This window comes from Nesoenas mayeri (genome assembly GCF_963082525.1).
Source record: "Nesoenas mayeri genome assembly, chromosome: 5".
Lineage (NCBI taxonomy): Eukaryota > Metazoa > Chordata > Aves > Columbiformes > Columbidae > Nesoenas > Nesoenas mayeri.
Genome location: NC_137548.1, coordinates 25,513,817 through 25,532,975, shown reverse-complemented (window position 1 = coordinate 25,532,975; position 19,159 = coordinate 25,513,817). Strand labels below are relative to the sequence as shown.

At 49.1% G+C, this 19,159-nt stretch overlaps 1 protein-coding gene across 1 annotated transcript; it reads left to right on the top strand.

Moving 5' to 3' along the window:
• The first annotated feature begins 730 nt into the window (after nucleotides 1–730).
• On the top strand, nucleotides 731–17,406 carry DLST (dihydrolipoamide S-succinyltransferase). Its single transcript, XM_080346038.1, has 15 exons — nucleotides 731–853; nucleotides 5,481–5,514; nucleotides 6,864–6,912; nucleotides 7,941–7,996; nucleotides 8,335–8,409; nucleotides 8,805–8,860; nucleotides 9,558–9,669; nucleotides 10,164–10,319; nucleotides 10,606–10,691; nucleotides 11,295–11,392; nucleotides 13,231–13,361; nucleotides 13,927–14,000; nucleotides 14,825–14,908; nucleotides 15,451–15,618; nucleotides 16,121–17,406. The coding sequence occupies exons 1-15, from the start codon at nucleotides 785–787 to the stop codon at nucleotides 16,253–16,255; spliced, it is 1,383 nt and encodes a 460-aa protein (XP_080202164.1). The 5' UTR covers nucleotides 731–784; the 3' UTR covers nucleotides 16,256–17,406.
• The last annotated feature ends 1,753 nt before the right edge of the window (nucleotides 17,407–19,159 follow it).

Genomic DNA, 19,159 nt, shown 5'->3' with positions numbered 1-19,159 from the left:
ATTTTCTTCAACCTCTTTTATTTAAAAATGCTCCCAAGGATGTTGGTTGTAAATTTATATTAGCAGACTATTTTGACGGTTGCTGTTTACAATTAATAAATTTTTAAGCAATGGCTAAATTAAAGACGTTCATAACCTGGACTTAGCTCCTTGAGAGATGCCTGGCTGCCAGACAACCTTTTATGACTATGCCAGGCTAATTCTCCGATTTTGCAAATGGGTTCCTTGAGTTTTTCCCCACCGGTGGTTCCCCAGCTGGCAGCAGGCAAAAAACAGACCCTAGCTGGGGGATTCTCAAACCTTTTCAACATACAGACCACATCTGAGGAGCGGGGCTTACGTGTGGGCTCGTTCGCCTGTTCGCCACGGTGAGACAGATGCCCTCCTTGCCCATTTCTAACCCTGCAACACCCCACCAGCTTCGCGCTTGTGGCCGCACCACCCCACACCAGCCCAAACCACCATCAAGGTGAGCAGGAAGGGCAGCAGCGCAGATGTCGTGCAGCCATCCAGGGCTGGTGCAGCCAGGAGCCTCACAAAACAGCACCCTGTGGCAACACACAAGTCTGTTTTGTACCACGAATCGTAGGTAGCATAGCTCATAGGTAACGGGACTCGTAACGCCCTGTTCCTGTCCCAGCCCCCCCGCCCGCCATGGTGCCGCCCTGCGGCCCTGCTCCCCCCCTTTCCGGAGAGGTTCGTCCGGTCCTACGCGCTTCCGGCTCGCGCCGGGCCTGCTTCCGGTGTCCGCCCTCCGGCTCCTCCCGCCGCCGCCGCCGCCGCGATGCTGCTGCTGTGGCGGTCCCGCTGCCTGGGCCGGGCGCTGGGCCGCTCGCTGCGCGCCCTCCGGCAGGTACTGCCCGCTGCGGGCACCGGCCGCGGGAAGGGAGGAGGGAGGGCGGCGGCTGGGCGGGCGGGCGGGCGGGGACGATGCCGCCAAGGACACCGGGACGCGTCCCCTCCCAACCCCCCCGCGAGGCACGGCGGCCGCGGGCAGCGGGCTGAGGGCGGGGAGGGGCGGCGGGTGCCCCCCCGGGCTCCGGGGTGAGCGCAGCGGTGCCCCCGCCCGAGCCTGGCGCCACCGGCGCGTGTGCCGCTGCCCCGGGCCGGGCCCGCCGCCCCGCCGGGGAGAGCGGCGGATCCCAGCGGGGAAGAGCCGCTGGAAACCGCCGCTCTCGGCCTTCGCCGTCCGCGCCTGTCGGTGGGCTGCAAATTCTGAGCGCCTCTGCCGCAGCCGCCACCCGCTTGGCAGCCCCCGCCTCACCGGCAGAAGCCCTCCCCGCCGCCGTCAGCCCGGTGCCGCAACGGTGAATAAACCGCTGTCTGTGTGCGTATTTAATTCCTCTGCTCGGTTCTCAGAGCAGCCCTTGAGCCGCTGCAGGCGGCAGCGGGCGGTTCTGGCGGCGGCTTGGGCGTACGGAGTGTGGCAGGCAGGGCCCCTGCAGCCAGCGCCGGGGTTGTGCCGGGCCGCCGGCGGCTGCCGCTGCTGGCACACCGTCCGTTTAACAGCACACTGCTTGGCTTGGTGCACGCACACGGGTATGTGTGCATGCGAGTGCCTACACATATGTGCTTACCTACAGGAGGAGAAAGATCTCTTCCACATGACCAGCTGAAGCCTTGGAGCATGGAGTTTGATTTTAGCCATTGTGTGAATGTGGGCAAGCAAGTGTTGACAGCCAGTTGTAATGTTGGACAGTAACTATGTCATGCTTCCCCATAGGGCTGTTGTATGTTAAATGCTCCTCTCTGGGTGCTACAAACAGGTTTGTGTTTGTAAATATGTCTGTATATATATAAAACTGCATTATAAACAATTTATAATTAACTACATAGTTTTCTTTTGCTATACATATGTAGATACAAATTGCTTATAGTGCAGTTTAAACTAAGCTTATTTAAGTGGCAGTTCAACCATATTTAAACTTCGTCAGCTCTTAGTGGTGCTGTGTAATTATACAGAACAGGGGGAAAGCCAGATGGAGTATTCAAACCTTTTACAAATTAGTCTGCAAATCAGAATGTTATAGCTGAGTACTAGGAAGGGGAGATAACTTTAGTTAACCTGTTAGATGTACTCGAAAAGTTGAGAAATCAAGATACTGGTAGTAATTTGATTTCCATTTGAGTAGGGATATGGGAAGTAAGTTTTGATGAAGAGGATGATACAGGCTTTTTGGAGAGACAGAAAGAAACAGCAGAACGTGTCAAACCTCTGATGAGAGAAGTGAGAACAATTGACGTGTACAAAATTCAGAAGTGTAGGGTTAAATGGGAGAATAGTGGAGTCAGCAAAAAACAACAAGGGTGGGGAAGTGTTGTCTGGAATTTTATGATCTTGTAAAAGAAAAGAAGGTCCTGGATTCATATATCAAGTAGAAATCATGAATGCACATCAATATCCCGCATCCAAGCATGTAAGACTTGGCGTGGTAGAGGGGAGGCAGCTGTTGAGGGATGACCTGAAACAGTCCACAGAAGAGCTAGTCTGAAAAATGATAGTTTGATCAGGAGCTCTGAGAATCAAGTCCTTTTATTTATCTGGGGAAGACTTTGTAAAGAACTTTTTCTTCCCTGTTTGATCCTCCCCACATGCTGGAGGAGTTTTCAGCCTGTTCTCTCAGTAACAGTATCCTCTGCTGCTCAGCATTGTTATCTCCATCCCATCTTAGCATCTGCCCTGCCGTGCTCTATATAATTGTGTTAAAGTCCATGAAAGATGTGCAGTTGGTTTTTTGTGTGTAGCAGTGGTTTGTGTTGATCCTTGTTGTTAAAGCAGCAGCTTCTTCGCTTTGAAGAAGCCAGGGCTGGAGAACCAAATGGCTTTGCCTGTCATCAGAGCCACCCGGCACCTGGCTTCTGTTTTGCCTCTGTTGAAATTAACTGTACCTGCCTGTTCAGTTCCTGTCCTCACCTGAACTGGTCCCCGCTCCCGCTGTTGTAAAGGAAATCTGTGGGTTGTTGCTTTAGCTGATTTATTCCATAGTGTGTAGTGACCTACTGGAAGGTGACTGCTCTTCGAAAGGTGTGGCCTGGGACACCGTGTTCCAGGGTTGCTTTGGCATAGTAAGAGTTGTAAAAACAATTCTGAGAAGTCATGTGAAACGTGGGGAGAAAGTTAATCATTTGGTACGTGAGTCACTGACTAATTAGACCAAGACTTATTTCTCCAAGTGAAGGCTCTTTTTAAAGTGACCAGAAGTGCTAATGCTAGTTAGCAAAACCTAAATGTTTCAATTTTAACTGAAGAAGCTCTAAGATCAGGCAGAGGGCAGATCTAGCGAGGTGATACCAGGAGCAGGTACAATCACAGTGATTCCTTCAGGGAAAGATGGAACAGGAATCAGCCCTGGCAGGCATCTCCCGGAGCTGCACGTGCATCTCTGAGGTACTGTAGTTAAGAGGTGGATGCACAGTAGTTCTGCAGAACACAAGACAGAGGAATCTCAGTATCTTTTATTAGTGGCTTCCAAACTCACATTAGAGCTCTTTCCTTCATTTCTTAACCTAAAAGACAGAAGGGTAGAGAGATACCATTTTTTTCCTTAATTTTGCAGCAGTTGTGTCACACAGACTTGGCACCTCTCATGGAAGAGAGCTGCAGATGTGTTTTGTCACATTGATTTATTTTAGGACAAGCCTTCTAAACTTTTTTTGGTTTTTTAACCTTACAGTAAACTGATCCTGAGCAAATAAAATTTGCTGTTTCTGCTTCAGTCTGAGGCTGTTACTCTTTCTTAACAAGTTGTTGTCTGGGATGTAAGGAATACCTTTAACCACTTTGTTTATAAAGCACCCAGGAAAACATTGATGGTCAGAGGGGAACTCAGGTCACTTGATATTTTATTTGTGATTGACTTTGTATTATCTGTGACACTATGGGAAGTGGGAAGAATTTGATAAATACAGGAACTAACATACGTGCTGAGGATTGTGGTGCTTAAGTTGAAGTTCACCTTACTGATCCCAGCCTAGGACTGGCTTTACACAAACCAGATGTGAGTTCGCAGGGGACCGGTGCTGCACCAAGATTAAGCCTTGTAGTGTTCACAATGACTCTGCAAAGTCTGCACAGTGCTCCCTGCTCCCCTTTGCCGGTCAGGCCTGGGGCAGGGGCTCCAGCTGGCCTTGCCGGAAGCTGTTTATGCAGGACTGTGGGTCCAGGCTGGCTGGCCCTTGCGATGGGCCAGCAGGCAAGGGTGGCTGTGTGGGGCTGTGCTGGAGCTCCTGAGCTCTGCCAGACCCAGGCTGGCTTAGCAGCGAGTCACCCTGGCTGCCTGCATCCTCGGCACAGCTAATCATAGCCCTGTTGAGCTGCCCATCGATCAGTGAGTTGACTCTGCATTAATATATGAGAAGCCAAATCTATCAGTAAGTTTGGATAATTAAACTGCCAGAGGATTGATTCCAGGCATGTTAGTAGCTTTGATGGCAAGAACTGTTCAGTGAATGTATTTTCGTATGCTACAGTGCTCAGTCCTGTAGATGGTGTGACAAACTTAAGTGTCTCTTTGGTCCTTGATATCTGTGTTGTCTTATCACACACAACTCCACAAATTATTTTGATGTTTAAGATCAGTTTTATCCCATCCTGCTTGCTCTGGTGAAGCTGAAATCAGGGCTTATACACAAACTTCACTTCAAACACTGAAGATGTGAGTGAAATCTATTTTTTTACCTCTTAGCTGAGCACTTGGATAAGGGTGCTTTGAGCTGTTGAGTAGCAGCTCCTCCAAACCAGTTAACTGCATTTTAGTCATGGTTACTGTGATATTTTTCTGTAGCTTTTAAAGAGTTCTTAGGTTCTCCAGATCTGCAGGTTCAATGCTAAGGAAATGTATAATAACAATAGGGAAAGTGACTGGAATGTGTCTTTTACTTTTGAGGAATGTTATGCTGAGCTAGCAGTGCAGTCAATGATTACATAGGTATGAAGTGAAACATCACCAGAAGGTGGAATTTCTGACTCATTGAAGGCAGTATAAATTTTGTCATTGAGGGAAATTCTGGCCTTCTGGGGTCAAAGGCGCCATAACCTTAAAATAAATGAACAAAAAAATTCCCAGATACTGTATTTATGACTGTAGGAGTAAACATCATGGGATGTTTTTTCATGGTATCCAGTAGCTACCTTTGACCTTCTCATTCATAGCAAATTTTAGGGAATGTGCCATTAGAAATCTGTTCCTTCTTAAAGAGGAAAGTGTGCATGAGAAGATCAAAACAGCTGGAGCCACAACTGAAAACAAAGTACGTCAGGTTCAACGTCACTCCATGGGAAAGCATTCTGGAAGCAGCCAAAGCAAAGAGAAGGATGTAGATGCTCTCACCATCTTCTTTTGCACACTATGGGGTCATAGTGCGTCTGGAGTGTGGGAAGGGTGGGTCTCATCTCTGATCCAGGTCTTGTGGGAAAACATAAGTCCTTCTAGGGTGAGTCTGTCTTTTGCAGTACTGATAGTTCCTCTTCTCTCTGACAGGGGAACTGTACTCTGGCAAGATGCTCTCTGTCTGGTGAGTCTTACACTTTTATTTCATTTCCAACTACCTAGACAGAACAGATCTGATGATGGAAATTGGTAATAAGTTCGCTTGTGGTTTATTTCTTTCAATGATACAATGAAGAAAGAGTTGGTGAAATGAGCTGTGTTTCCATGTGAGTGCCTCCCTTGCCTAATGTACATGCTGCCCCATCCATTCACCTATGGTGAGGATTTCACAGCAGCAGCACAGTATATTTCAAGCATTGCAGCACTTGAAACACGTGCTGTTGCAGAGCCTAGCTCTCTAATAAAAACCTTTGAAAATGATGGGTGAATGTTAAGTGGCATGTCAAATCTAGTATGCCTATGAACTCCTCTTCAGTGCTTAAACCAGATTTTCCGAGAGCTGTTTTTTCTAGCTGTACTGTGTTTATATAGCATTACATCATTCACTTCTGGTTCCGCTTTGAGAAACCAGTTAAATCTGCTTACCTTTTCTGCTTTCTAGAGTTCCAGTGTCAGCTGTTTAGTAGGGGATGGTGTAAATATTATTTTGCTTTAAAAAAAAAAAAATCAAGTATGGAAATGGTTCTTCCTTCTGGTGTTGTGTAATTGAGAGAATTACGTTATCCTATTATTATGCTGACTCTCTTTAAGATTGGTCTGGAAAACTGCCCAGTGCCCTGAAAGAGACAAAGGACAGGGGTTCAGTTCATAATAAAAACTGCAGTGTCAGGGCATGTGAGCAGTGTGGGGAGGGGACAGGGGGCATGTGAAACTGAGAATCAGTGCAAGTACTTCCCTGCTGTGAGTTTTGGAAGAGAAGTGTTCCTGGGATAGGGGGCAGACAGAGAAGAGGGATGATGGTGGTTTGCTACTTTGCCCTACATCTTGTTTTCATTCTTTTTTTTCCCCTTACCTGTCCATGCAACTGTGAGGCTTCCTGGGAGTGCCTGTTAGGCAACTGATTGCCTTGATTCTGTTACAAACTGCTTTGTATTGGTGAGAATAACTCAGCAGCAACTGAGGTTTTAGCAGTCCTGGAGATGTCCCTCATAGCTGTTTCCTAGCTATTCTGACTGGGGCAGCTGCTGCTTTGTTTGCCCTTTTCGAAGTTATTCTTATTAGCCTTGAGGTCAAGATATAACTGTTTTTCCCATCTCTGTAAATCTAGATGAAGGCAAGACCACTGTTCTTGGCATGCTCTGGGCAGGTTTGATAGCACTGAGGTACCTCTGTACGGTTATATTCCCCACTTAGTCCCAAGCTTTTTTTCAGGGTGGACAGTGGTGTCCTCTGCACTCTTTTACCTGAAAGGGACACCTGAGGGCTGGAAGGCTGGGTAACGTTCCTGTGGGGTAACACCATTGTCATTCACAGGTGTGGCTGGGAGCCAGGGACTGGCTTACACCAACAGCAGGAAGCTTGTGTAAGTATCCACAGGACAGCTGCAATGTGGAGAGGCTGGGGCTGCTCCAGCCCTGATAAAATTTGGGGGCTGGGAGACAGAATATGGTTGGCTGTCATAAAATCCCTGCGCACATAGTAGGAGTGTGGAGCAAGTCCTAACAAAATGACATGCTTAAAGAAAATAAGCTTTATTTGAAACCAGATACCGAGGCAGGGAAGTGACAGGAATGAGGAGACTGGTGATAAATGGATCTCTACCATTTGATTAACTGACTAGAGTCTTGTTTGCTCTATGGTGGCCTCCTGTAAGGACTTCTGTCACAAGTGGGGTGGTTCAGGGAGATGTTCTTCATACAGCAAGATTTGCATTGCAGAACTGGTCTTGTAAAAATTTGTTTAGGGAAGTAACATTAAGAGTGTATCCATAAAAGCCTTAAATGCTGATCTCTTCGCACCAAGTAGCCTGCATTAGAAGAAATGCTAAAGCGCTTTTGCTTCAGGTTTCCAGATGTGGTGTCAGTAGGTGTAAAAAACATCCTTTGGAACACTTGGGATTGCCAGCTCCTTGTGACGGGACATGGTAGAGAGAAATAGCTGTCTCATGGTTGTGTTGACATAGGCAATTTAAGGTGCTTTCTCTTTTTCTGGCAAAGTCTAGCAACTTCTGTAGAGATGACAGTCCTGATCTGGAGTTATAATTGGTTACTGCACTAGTCTTGGGCATAGAGTGGGATGGCTAGGTCACCCTTTTATCAATATTCAAACCACAGGGGTTCTGTTGGGTTATCTTCCTAAATTAAAATTCCATAAATGTCAGTTCTCGTTGAATTTCTGAGGGCACTAGTGATAGTAAGCTGTAATGTTTCCTTCCTTAGTGGGGTTGTTGCAGCATGAACAGTAAGTAGGAGCCTCTTGGAACAAATGCATGAGAACAGCTGAGCAGCCTTTCAGATCAGTTAAGCATACGTAAGTTCTGTACTTGAGCTTGGTGCCAGCAGCCTGCAGGGGAGCATACTTCTGTGTTCATACCTTTCTCTCTTTCTGCAGAGTAAATAGCTCCAGTGTCTTCACTGTCCGTTACTTCAGAACCACTGCAGTACGTAGTAAGTAAAAAGTCAGGAGTCAGTTGGATGGCTCTTGTGCTGCCTGTTGCTGTCCTGACACCAGCTGAAGCCACCTCTTCCATCTTTGGTTTAGGCTGTCCCACCTTGATGGGTGGCTGAGGGTTTATGTCCTGGGGCCCTAAAGATTTTGTCTGGCATTCCTGTCACAATGTGACTTTCAGTCAAGTGGGCATTTCTCTTGTGGTTAAATGTCGATCAGTGTTGAAGCAAGAGGGCCAACATTTGGTCTGTGTTGACCTACCTTCTGTACCAGAGACCTGATGGCAAGAATGAAGCAATGTTCTGAATGCGTTCAAGTCTGTCTGTCTCTCTCACAGGGGATGACGTGATTACAGTGAACACACCAGCCTTTGCAGAGTCAATCACAGAAGGAGATGTCAGGTGGGAGAAAGGTAAGCAGTTGCCTTGTCCCTGAAACTCTCAGCACTGTTGCTGCTGCACTGGACAGCTTAGGGATGGATCGTAGTTCACAGGCTCCCAGCCTGTTCACTGTCTTGCCTTCTGTGACAAATGAGGCAGTTAATTGCAGTTCTCTTAAGGAGTAAGGATAGCAGTTACTGCCTCGATACCTCTTTGTCATGGGCAATGTTGGGTGAAAGGTGATGTCTAAACTGGAGTCAGACTCTGACTGTTTAGTAGATTGAATGTTTGAGCTAGACTTTTCTTTAGAATTTGTGGAGAACTGGGATGATAAAATTCTGGGCTAGTGGGGGAGACTGCTGTGGGTTAAGAGGGGAGGCCAGAGCACACCTCCCTCCTCACAGTGGTCTTCATATCTGTCACTCAGCTGTTGGAGACACAGTGGCGGAAGATGAAGTGGTGTGTGAGATTGAAACAGACAAGGTAGGAGTTTTCTGGACCAAAACCTTTTCTAGTTCTGTAGCGGGTACCCTGTATGGCTCCTTTCCTGCTAAGCGCTCTTGGAGCCTGCAGGCCCTGCCTGTGTCTCCCACTCTCTTCACAGAGAAAATATTTTCGCATCTGGTATGAAAGCTGGCTGTGCCTTAAGTGAGAATTCTTTGATAATTCTTCCTTACATGCTTGAGTAAGCACCAGTGGTGCTGATGTTTGTTGGAGCTGCTGTTCCACTCCTCCTTCTAATTCAATTCTCTAAGCTTTGAAACCTATTTGTGTTTAAACAGAGGAGAAATCTGCAGAGCCAAAGGATGTATTCAGATTGTTTTAAATTTTGCCTTTAAATTTACTCACTCCTTAAAGGACTCTTAAGCTTTGAAGTTCTTGCTAAAGCTCCCTGCCAAGTTCTGCTTGGGGTATTACTGTCAGGAAGATGCTGGCAGCAGGTCAATTCTTGATTGTACCCTGGAGCAGGAAGATCAAGCTATATGTTACACTGCCAGCATCTCCTAAAATGTCTAAGTATTGGCACAAAATCCCAGTGGAGAGTGTGAAAACTGCTGCAAATGGTGCAAAACAGAGTTGCTCTCTCTGCCAAATTACGTGTATCTGTGCATATTGGAATCTTGGGCACTTGTTCTCCATCCAGTGTTTGAAGGAATTTAATTGATTTTCCTTTTTGCAGACATCAGTGCAAGTTCCAGCCCCAGCAGCTGGTGTGATTGAAGCCCTTTTGGTACCCGATGGTGGCAAAGTGGAAGGGGGGACACCTCTGTTCAAACTCAGGAAAACTGCAGGTAAGTCAGGCATGTGTAACTTGCACAGGCCTTCCTGTTTCCACCAATCTTTTTCTGAAGGTGGAAGCAAGGCATTTAGGGGGATCATGAGAGAGGTTAAGTGTTTCATCCATATGCCTCTATAGCTGGAAGAAAATACTCCTTTTGTCCATTAACAAAGCATAATTTTTGTCCTTCTGAGCGGGGAGCTCTTCTTTTGCTCCTTCTGGAGGAGACTGCATCTCTAAGCTGAAATCAGTTGAGAATTCCTCGGATACGACTCCCTTCTCCACCCTCTCTAGCATCCAGTCTCCAGCACAGTGAGGAGATCTAGGGTGTCGATGAGTACAGCACTTTCACCATGGGATCCTCTTGTGGCTCTGATCAGTTCAGTAGCGCTGAGAACATAAAGGCGCTCTCACAGAGGGTCAGCTTTTATCAGGTTGGTCAGACTCAGGGATCCCTGACAGTGGAAGCTTTCTTTGCCCTTACCATGGTTCTTCCTTGTCTTTCAGCTGCTCCTGCCAAGGCCAAACCAGCAGCAGCCCCTCCTCCTCCTGCAACCCCTGAACCTGTAGCTGCGGCTGCTCCTCCACCTGCTGCAGCACCAATTCCCACTACAATGCCACCAGTGCCACCTGTGTCAACTCAACCCATTGACAGCAAACCAGGTGAGGCAGCATCTGTTTTCTCCTATTTTCAAGCCTCTTTTCCTTGGGGAGAGTGTGTAAGGTTAAAGACAACAAAGAGTGTGGCATTTATGGTGAAGACCTCCCTGCGTTATGACCCTGCATGCTCCAGGCTGGAGCCATGCTCTGCCTGGTACCTGCACAGCCCAGTTCAAGGCTTCTTCTGTTCTGTGTTGCTTGAGCAAGGAGTTCAAATGGGCTTTCTACCTCAGAGTGTTGCGATCAAGCCTTGGCTCCCCTTTTTGACTGATGTATTCTGTACCCTCAGTGTCTGCAGTGAAGCCGGCTGCAGCCCCAGCGGCAGCTCCTCCTGGGGAAGCAGTGCCCAGCAAAGGTGCCAGATCAGAGCATAGGGTAAGCTGTGGGAATAGGATCCTTGCCAACACTTTGGTTGCTGGGTGACAGCTTGTTCTGGCATAAGCCTGGAGCTTTTTGGATGTGTCCATATCTATCTGTTCACACCCAGCTCGGTGGGGTGGTGAGGAAGAGATGCTCTACATGGGAGCATCACTTAGGGATGGGATGGAGGAAGACCCAGGCCAAATATGACTCAGGTCTTTTCTAGGTAGAAGTCTTGTTTGAGCTCTCCTGACTGAGCACAGAAGGCTCAGTGTGATCAGCTTGGTCCATCCACAAGCCCTCAGCAAAGTGCTGAGGCTGCCGCACCTGCCTTGTGCATCATTCAGATAACCTGGTTGAGGAGCCTGCCTGCTTAGCAGTCTCACTCTTCTCACGTTTGTCTCATGCTGAAAACTGTGTTGAGCTGGGCAGCTCCGTAGTGAAATCAACTCCACAGCCTGTCATGCTCCTCAGGGAGACCTGGAGCAAAAACCTTGGCCATAGGCATCCCTTGCTAGTCAACCAGATGGCAAGAAAAAGGGTCTTTTGAGTTTCTTCTGCATTTTGCCCCTTGGGTGAACTTGAGGCAGCTTCTGGTTATATCTTTTTGATTTTCAGGTGAAAATGAATAGGATGCGTCAACGTATTGCTCAGCGGCTGAAAGAGGCTCAGAATACCTGTGCCATGCTGACCACTTTCAATGAGATCGATATGAGGTGAGGAGCTGACCTCTTTTTCCCTTTACAAGTAGAAACAGATGCAGGCAGACTTTTTTAAATACCAAGCCAAGACCTTGCTGATTCTCTTTGGAGAGATTGGCAACATGTCTTTTGGGGCCTCTTTCTTAGCTGTGTACCGCCATCTGCACAGCTTCATCAAGACCATGTTGGTGTTGTGGTGTGAGGGGTATGTAGCTTCCTAACAGCCTGTTGTTCCTCGGGAGTCATCTGCTGCTTGTAGGAGGGGAAACCTGGTCTGTGTGCTTCTTGGTTGAAGACTGGTAGATTTTGAGCAGAAGACAGGAGTGACTAGTGTCACTTGTATAGTGGCTGTCAGGAGACACCAAGATGGAGCATCTGCTTTCTGCCACCCCACCAGGTTACTACTGTTGGAGGTTGGCATATTTAGCTTCCCATGGGTGGTTCTCCAGGGCTTGTCAGCCTTTCAGGTGAGCAGTAAATATATTTGAGGCCCTTGCTCTCAGATCGTGCGGCTTTCCAGAGACGCACTAGCATCCTTCCCCATCCCCTTTGGGCATGTGAGGGTCTCCTGACTCAAGTGCTTGCATGGACCGAGCGCACTAATGGCTTTGGAGGGTGGGCAGCTAATGTTACAGTGCATTAAGGGGAAATTGTGCCCAAATCAAATTGCCTTGTGAAATCCTATTCTGCTCCTTAAGACAAAACATGTAAATATTTGGGTCTCAGAACAATAAGGTTGGCAAAATAGTCTTGATTGGAGGGGAAGTGCTGCAGCTTTATCTCCTCTCAGAGGTTCATCGAGGTGTCGCTTTACGCTGGCCTCGGGCTCTCATTGCATCTGGTAATCTGGTTTGGATTGATTGCTGTGAGGTTGACTGGTGAGGGCCTGCGCTGGGGCCTCCTGCTTCCCGTGGGGGTCAGTGTCTGAAAGGAGGAAGCCATAATGAGCCAGTTTCATAGCAAACCTTGTCCTCATTGCTGCAGTCCTTGTGTCTTGGGAGGCACTAATGTCTTTGGGCAGTAATCCTAGCCCTAAACAAGGTTAGGTGCAGGAAAACAAACACTCTAAACTGTGGAGACCCCTGCCCCTTGCTGAAACTGTCTCCTCAAAGACTCAAGGTCTCTGGAGGAGGAAGGGATGGACTGTGCAATTCCACAGCATCTGGTATTAGCCTGGAATAGGCAGATCTTGTAGCCACAGCTTGGCTGACTTTTTGTAAGTGGCCTCAGTTCTGAAAAATAGAAGCAGTGAGGAAACATGACTAGTTTGGTTGAGGGTGTGCCTGGGAAGATGTCTTTCATACTTCCTCAACTCCCAAAGCCAAAGGGTTGGATACGGGAGCATCATTATGCTGGCTGGCACTGGACTTGCACAATGGTTGAAGTCTTTTGCTTCCCTTGATCACCACATGCATATTTTCTGCTCTTGGCATTTCCTGGTTTTTCACCCGTCCAGGGCCAGCCCAGCCGCCCTGGAGTTGCTCTCTGCCGTGCTGCGCTGGTATCAGCACTGGTGTCTCCAGAGAATCAGTGGCAACATCAGGCCCAAGCAGGAAATACACTGTGCCCCGTCTTGCTTTTCTGTTTCGCAGTGTGCGCCAAGCATATTAACCCTGTCCTGTTGAATTTGTGGTCCAGGACCAGTTCCTGTTGGATCCTTAGGCGGGGTCCTTAGAGCCACCCTCAGTCCATTTCACCTGTGACATTTGAAGGATTTTTTCATCAGACTGGGGCTTTGCCAGTTGGTGGTGCAGGTTTGTGGTCCTTGGGGCTGGCACTGAAATCTGTTATAGAGTGAGGGAACAGTGTTTTCTCGGGCTCCATGCTGACCAGTATTGCCATGTGTTTTACAGCAACATCCGGGAGATGAGAGCCATACACAAGGATCCCTTCCTGAAAAAGCACAACCTGAAGCTCGGTTTCATGTCAGCTTTTGTGAAAGCTGCAGCCTTTGCTCTGCAGGACCAGCCTGTTGTGAATGCAGGTGAGTGGTGACCCTTGCTGGCAAGTTGCACATCTCGTCAGCAAATGTGATGGAAAGCAGAGTGAGGGAAAAGCAGGTGGCCAAGTCCACGGCAGGGCTAATAGCTAGGGCAAGCAGGACTGTCCTACGTGCTGCAGCTGATTTTGCTCATGCCACTGATGTAGGCAGAGGACAGCTTGCCAAGAGGGGCTCTGTTAGAAAGGGGTTGCCAGGAGCAGTGCTGGGGCTATGTGTACAAAGCCTGCAGAGGAAAGAGATGCTGGCTGGTGTACAGGTGGCAGCTGTAGGTGCGATGCCGTCCCTGGGGGGTGTCAGAGTTGCTTGCTCAAATCCAGAAGAGGAGGATAACCAAGGGGAGGGATGTCTGAGGGGGACCGACCATCTGGACTGTGTTTCCTTTCTGTCTATCCTGATGCTTCTCCCGCAAGTGCAGTGAGGGTTTATTCTTCTCTGGAGTTACGTTTAAGCTAGAGATGAGCAAGTTGTTATGATTTTGTGGCTACTTCTGGCCTGTTGTACTCTTGATCTTGGGTACTGCATGTGTAACACAGCTTTTTTCTCCTAGTGATTGATGACACGACCAAAGAGATTGTGTACAGGGACTACGTGGACATCAGTGTCGCTGTGGCAACTCCCCGGGTAGGTACTTGGGATGCTTTGGCCATGGTTCATGCAGCCTCAGGTCTGGGATGATCATATACTCTGAGCAGACCCAGCATCGAGCTCCTCTGCAGCAGAAACTTTCTGATGAGACTGGGCTTCTGAATGAGATGTCTGATATACTGTGGACTGCTGAGTTGGGTTTCAGGAGAAGACAGAGGACCAAGAATAGTCTGCCACTGTACTAGGAGTGATTGATGAGTAGAGCCAAGTTAAATAAACCCTTTTTTTCATGGACCCACAAGGATATGTCATGGAGAGTAAAAGCTTTGCATGTCCTGTCCTTTGGCTAGCCCTGCTGTGCTGTGCCACCATTTCTGTGAATCACATTGCTGCTTGAAAGAGGTATCCCTGTCCAGGGAGAGTATGGGGTAGAGATTCATATGTTGAATTAGTTGGTTCTGTTGTGAGGCAGAGGTTTGACCAGGACTGCAGTTCTGTCACTGCTCCCAAAGTCTGGGGAGGTCCAGCACAAAGGGACCCTGCTCACCCAGAAAGAGGAGGCAGCTGAACTCTGCCCAGTGCCTTACCTGCTTTTATGGATGTGGAGCTGGAGCTTGGTTGATTTTACAAGATGGGTTTACAAAGGCAAAGAAGATCTCGTTTACGATGTGGCCTTTGGTGTGTGTTGTGCCAGGTTTCCCGGCTGGCTGCCAGGGCATGAGGCACCTCTGCCAACCACCTGCTGTGGGCTGAGGCGGCGGCAGAAACTCTGCTGGGCTGAGGCCAGGCTCCTGCCCGATAACTGTTATCTGTGTGTGGCTGTGCTGAACTTGCTGATCGTGCTCTTTGCTTCTCCCTAGGGTCTTGTGGTCCCGGTCGTTAGGAATGTAGAAAACATGAACTTTGCTGACATAGAGCGTGCTATCTACGAGCTGGGGGAGAAGGTAAGGAAAGTTGGAGGTTTTTCTGAAAAGGGTTGGGAGGAATGGGAAAATTTGAGGGTGCTGAGTAGGCATGAATTGAATCAGTCCCTCTCTGTTGTCTTTTCTGACCTCTAACTCACTGAGTTGTGCTGTGGGGAACGATCCAGTTACAGCTATAGCTGTGCCCATGCCTTACAGGATAGGCCTATCTACTTCTTGCCCTTCCAGAAGAGTGCAAACTATGCATTAGTGATACAGTGTGTCTTCACCTTGGTCTTTAGAGACCAAGACTGAACTGCCCAGGGATAGAAGTCCCTGTGTCTGTCTCCTGCAAAAGCCTGAGTTGGAAGTGAAGGCAAGAGAATTCTTCCCCAAAGCCAGTAAATGTTCAGATCTAAAGACAGGATGCATTTTCAAGTAATTCATACTAGTTTTCAGCTGAACAGATCAGTAAGTGAAGCTCTTGTCATCAGTATTTGTTCTCAGAAAGGATGAACATCCAAAACCTTGTCCTCTGCTTTCTGTGTCTTTGTGGTTTTTTAAGACCGTACTTTTTGTTGCAGGCACGGAAAAATGAACTGGCCATTGAAGACATGGATGGCGGCACTTTCACAATCAGCAACGGAGGGGTTTTTGGGTCACTCTTTGGGACACCTATCATTAACCCACCCCAGTCTGCCATCTTAGGCATGCATGCCATTGTGGACAGGCCTGTGGCTGTGGGAGGCAAGGTAGGTGGAGCTGCACAGGAGGTTTCAGTGAGCAGAGAGGAGCGCTCAGTGGGATGAGGACTGTAGCCCATATGCTTTTTCTAGAGGGTTGGTGGCAACTTCTAAAAGGCTCTACGGGGAAGGAGGAGCAGAGACTAATGGTTGTAGGGCAGCTTTGCTGTCACTGGTACTTGCCTAAGATGTGCAGGTGGCCTTGTCCTATCTGTGAGGGGGAGGACTGGATAATCTACTTAGGTGTGGGGAGGAGGAGGCTTTAGCCTTTGTGATGGAGAACAGCTCCAAAAAGGGGCCTGATCTTCTGTGGTATGGATCCAGCCTGGGTGGTGATCAGTGCCTGAGGGAGTGAGTGCGTAGGTAATCCTGTCAGGCAGGACACATCCAGGAGGGCATGAGCCCTGGATTCAGGGTAGGAAAAATCCATGTCTGCCCCGAGTTGCCAGGAGAGCATCATGCAGGCAGTAAGGCTGAGTTTACTGATGCCTGTCTTATTCCTCCCTTTCAGGTCGAGGTGCGGCCCATGATGTATGTGGCGCTGACGTATGACCACCGGCTGATTGACGGCAGAGAGGCAGTGACTTTCCTGCGCAAGATCAAGGCAGCGGTGGAGGATCCCCGCGTGCTGCTGCTCGACCTGTAGAGCAGCTGCACCCCCACACAACCCACCCCAGGCAGGGCCGCAGTACCAGCAGGGGCAATGCAGGGCATTCAGGAACTGGCAGGGGTCATTCCAGTCTCCCTCCCTCCGCGGTGATCAGAGCTGTCCCAGAGGGAATTGTGGGGATAGCTCCTACCTCCTTTCCCGTTCTGTTTAATGAATGTTCAGTTTCTCATGGGGAATTGCTATGCAGTGGGCCAATCGCTGAATGGCACTGCCTTTCCAGAGCCATCTGTATGGCATCCTCTCCCTCACAGCACCAAACTCTCACCTCTAGCTTGTCCTATACCACTGGAAACTGCTTGCTGCTGCTGTGCTAGGGTATCCTTCCCTGCCGCTCTGAGGCGGGTTCAGCTTTATTTCCTAGCACTGAGGTTCCTGGGAGGGAGAGGAGAGGAAAGGCTACTGTTCTGTCCCTGTTTTGCCTGACATTATTTCACACCCATCTGCCTTGCAAGGGCAGCCTGAGGAACCCCAGGCCACTTGCAGCAGAGGTTTAGATCAGAGCAGGGCTTGAGGTAGATGTTGTGCCTCTGGCAGCGCCCTAGTTACACTCCCTCTACAGACAGGAAAGCAGCGGTGGCAGCTCCCCTGCTTTCCCTTGGAGACTGTTTCTCTCTCGCCAGCCTGGTCACTGTGGTGTGAATTGATGTCCAGGTGGGCAGAGCCCTTGACCATGTGGAGGTAGCACTGTTCCTGGGGGGACAACCCTTTCACCATCACATGCCCACCACGGGGGTAAGAACCAACCCCCAGCAGCTCTCCTGGAATCACAGTTCACTGACGGTGGATCCGACTGCTGGCTTCCTGCGTCCGAGGGCTTGGCCTGTCCCCAGCAGACAGCTGGGGAGGGCCTGGCCTTCAAGTGTCATGTATATCCCAGCCCAAGGCTGCTGGTTTTTATGGGGAGGGGGGCAGTCCTTAATCTGATAGCGCACACATGTATTGGGGAGTGAGGGGGTTGCTAGTGCCTGCAGAGTCTATTACTCTTACCCTCTACACAGAACTTGTAACTAAAATATTTAACACAGCAAATTTTAAATGAAATAAAACTGGGCAATGACTGCGAGGTGGGGTGTGTTTGAGGTGGGGAGCAGCAGCTCCTGGGCGAGGACTTGCGCATCAGGAGCATCCCTAGTGTAGGGCAAGAAGCCTGTTATCTGGTGGGGAGAGAAAAGAGGAAATGGGAGCTGGGCCTACCACGGGTGCAATTGGGGCTTCTCTGGTTGTGAACTGTAGTGTCCTCACACTCTCTTTGGCACAGAATTGGCTCTTCCCAGCGAAGATAAGGTTTTCAGGACTGGAAATCATCCTTTTCTTGGTTTAGGAACAGAACCCTTACAGATGGCAAGGAAAGCCTGGTGTTTGCTAAATGGCATGATGGCCAAGAGGGAGACCTGGCTCTTAAACTACAGGTGTGGAGCCAGGTTGGTTTTTTTTCCTGCTACAGCAGGGGAGACTTGTATGTGACAAAAGGTGGGGGGAAAAGGCTGTTCAGGGTTGCAGAGGGAGAAAGGAGTTGAGATAAAGAACTAAAGCAAAAGCTGTCTGTGGTGCTGAGTGTTTCCCCAAGGACCTGTCCCTGTTGGAACAATATGAAATCATTCCTGGATCAGGGCAGGGTTTTTCCAGCTCTGACATCAACTTCAGAGAATGGTTTGCCCTTCCCAGCTCAACCCCTTTTAACAGAAAATTATTGCACTCACAGCTGGCGTAAAGACGAAAGGGAGAGCAGTTCCTAGTACTAGTTCCTATGGCTTCCTGGCAGCTATGAACAAACTGGTGCGTGGAGTCAGCTTTCCTCTGTCTCTGGTGGAGGTAGAAGGTTAGGAGGAAAAAAATCCCTTCCCTGTGCTGTGAAGGAAAGGCAGAGTCTCACTGCTCTTGCACAAATAAATTGAAAGTTCTGATTAAGATGTGCTGCCCTCAGTGCTGATTTAGGATACAGAGGGGCCACCTTGACTGTATACATGAGCCTGGGGAAGGGCAATGCCTGTGTTCTGTCTGGAGATGCAATAAGTGAGGCTGTTGAATTACCCAGAAAGTGAATGTACAGTCAAGCTCTTAAAATGTTGCAGCCTAGAAAACTGCTTTATTTCATCTGCCCTGTTGGGTTTTGTTGTAGGAGGATTGTGCAGCTGCCATGCTTGAGGCTTAGTTTGTTGCCGCTCCTGGATGACACCCATGGCACTGTGTTGCACGAGGCCGTGCTGTGGCTTTTGCCACAGGGTCGGTCCTGCTGAACCTCCCTGAAGCATAGGAGCTGGTGGCCAAGGGTGGAAGGCTGCTGCAGGAGGGCTTGGTCAGGGCAGGCTGCCCGAGAGAGGAAAAGCCCCAGGCGTGGCTGTTCTGCTGTGGCATTAGTGCTGAGCTCCCTGGTCAGTTTTCTTCTGCACAGAGGAAGGTGTCCCCTGCCTTTGCTGAAGTGGGAGGTGAGGTTCTCCTGGGCTCTGCTTCCCTCTCGTGGACAAGTGCTCCTGCTGCCACCCCAGAGCCAGGCTGAGTTGGCAAGGAGCAGGGTGTTGCTTCTGGTGGCAAGCAGGAGCTGGAGCCAGCTGCCCACAGGAAAGTTTAACTGGTGCCAATGAGTCCTTACTATTGGGGATGAGTGAGCAATGGAGGGAGCACTGGGAGAGGAGGGGCAAAACCTTACCACTGCCCTTGCCAGCTCCTCCTTCAGCCTATGCCTTGGATGTGCATAAAGGAGCACAGCGGCTTCTGCCTTGGGCTGTTGGCAGGTCTCTTTTGTTCACATTTATTTTTCTTCTAGCCTGGTTTGTATTTCCTCTGATCCTCCTTCCAGCAGTGCTGTTTCTCTGAGTTCTCCCATTTAAAGCCTTGCTGTTCTACCAGGAATGACCGTGCTCAAAGCACAGTAACAAGGGC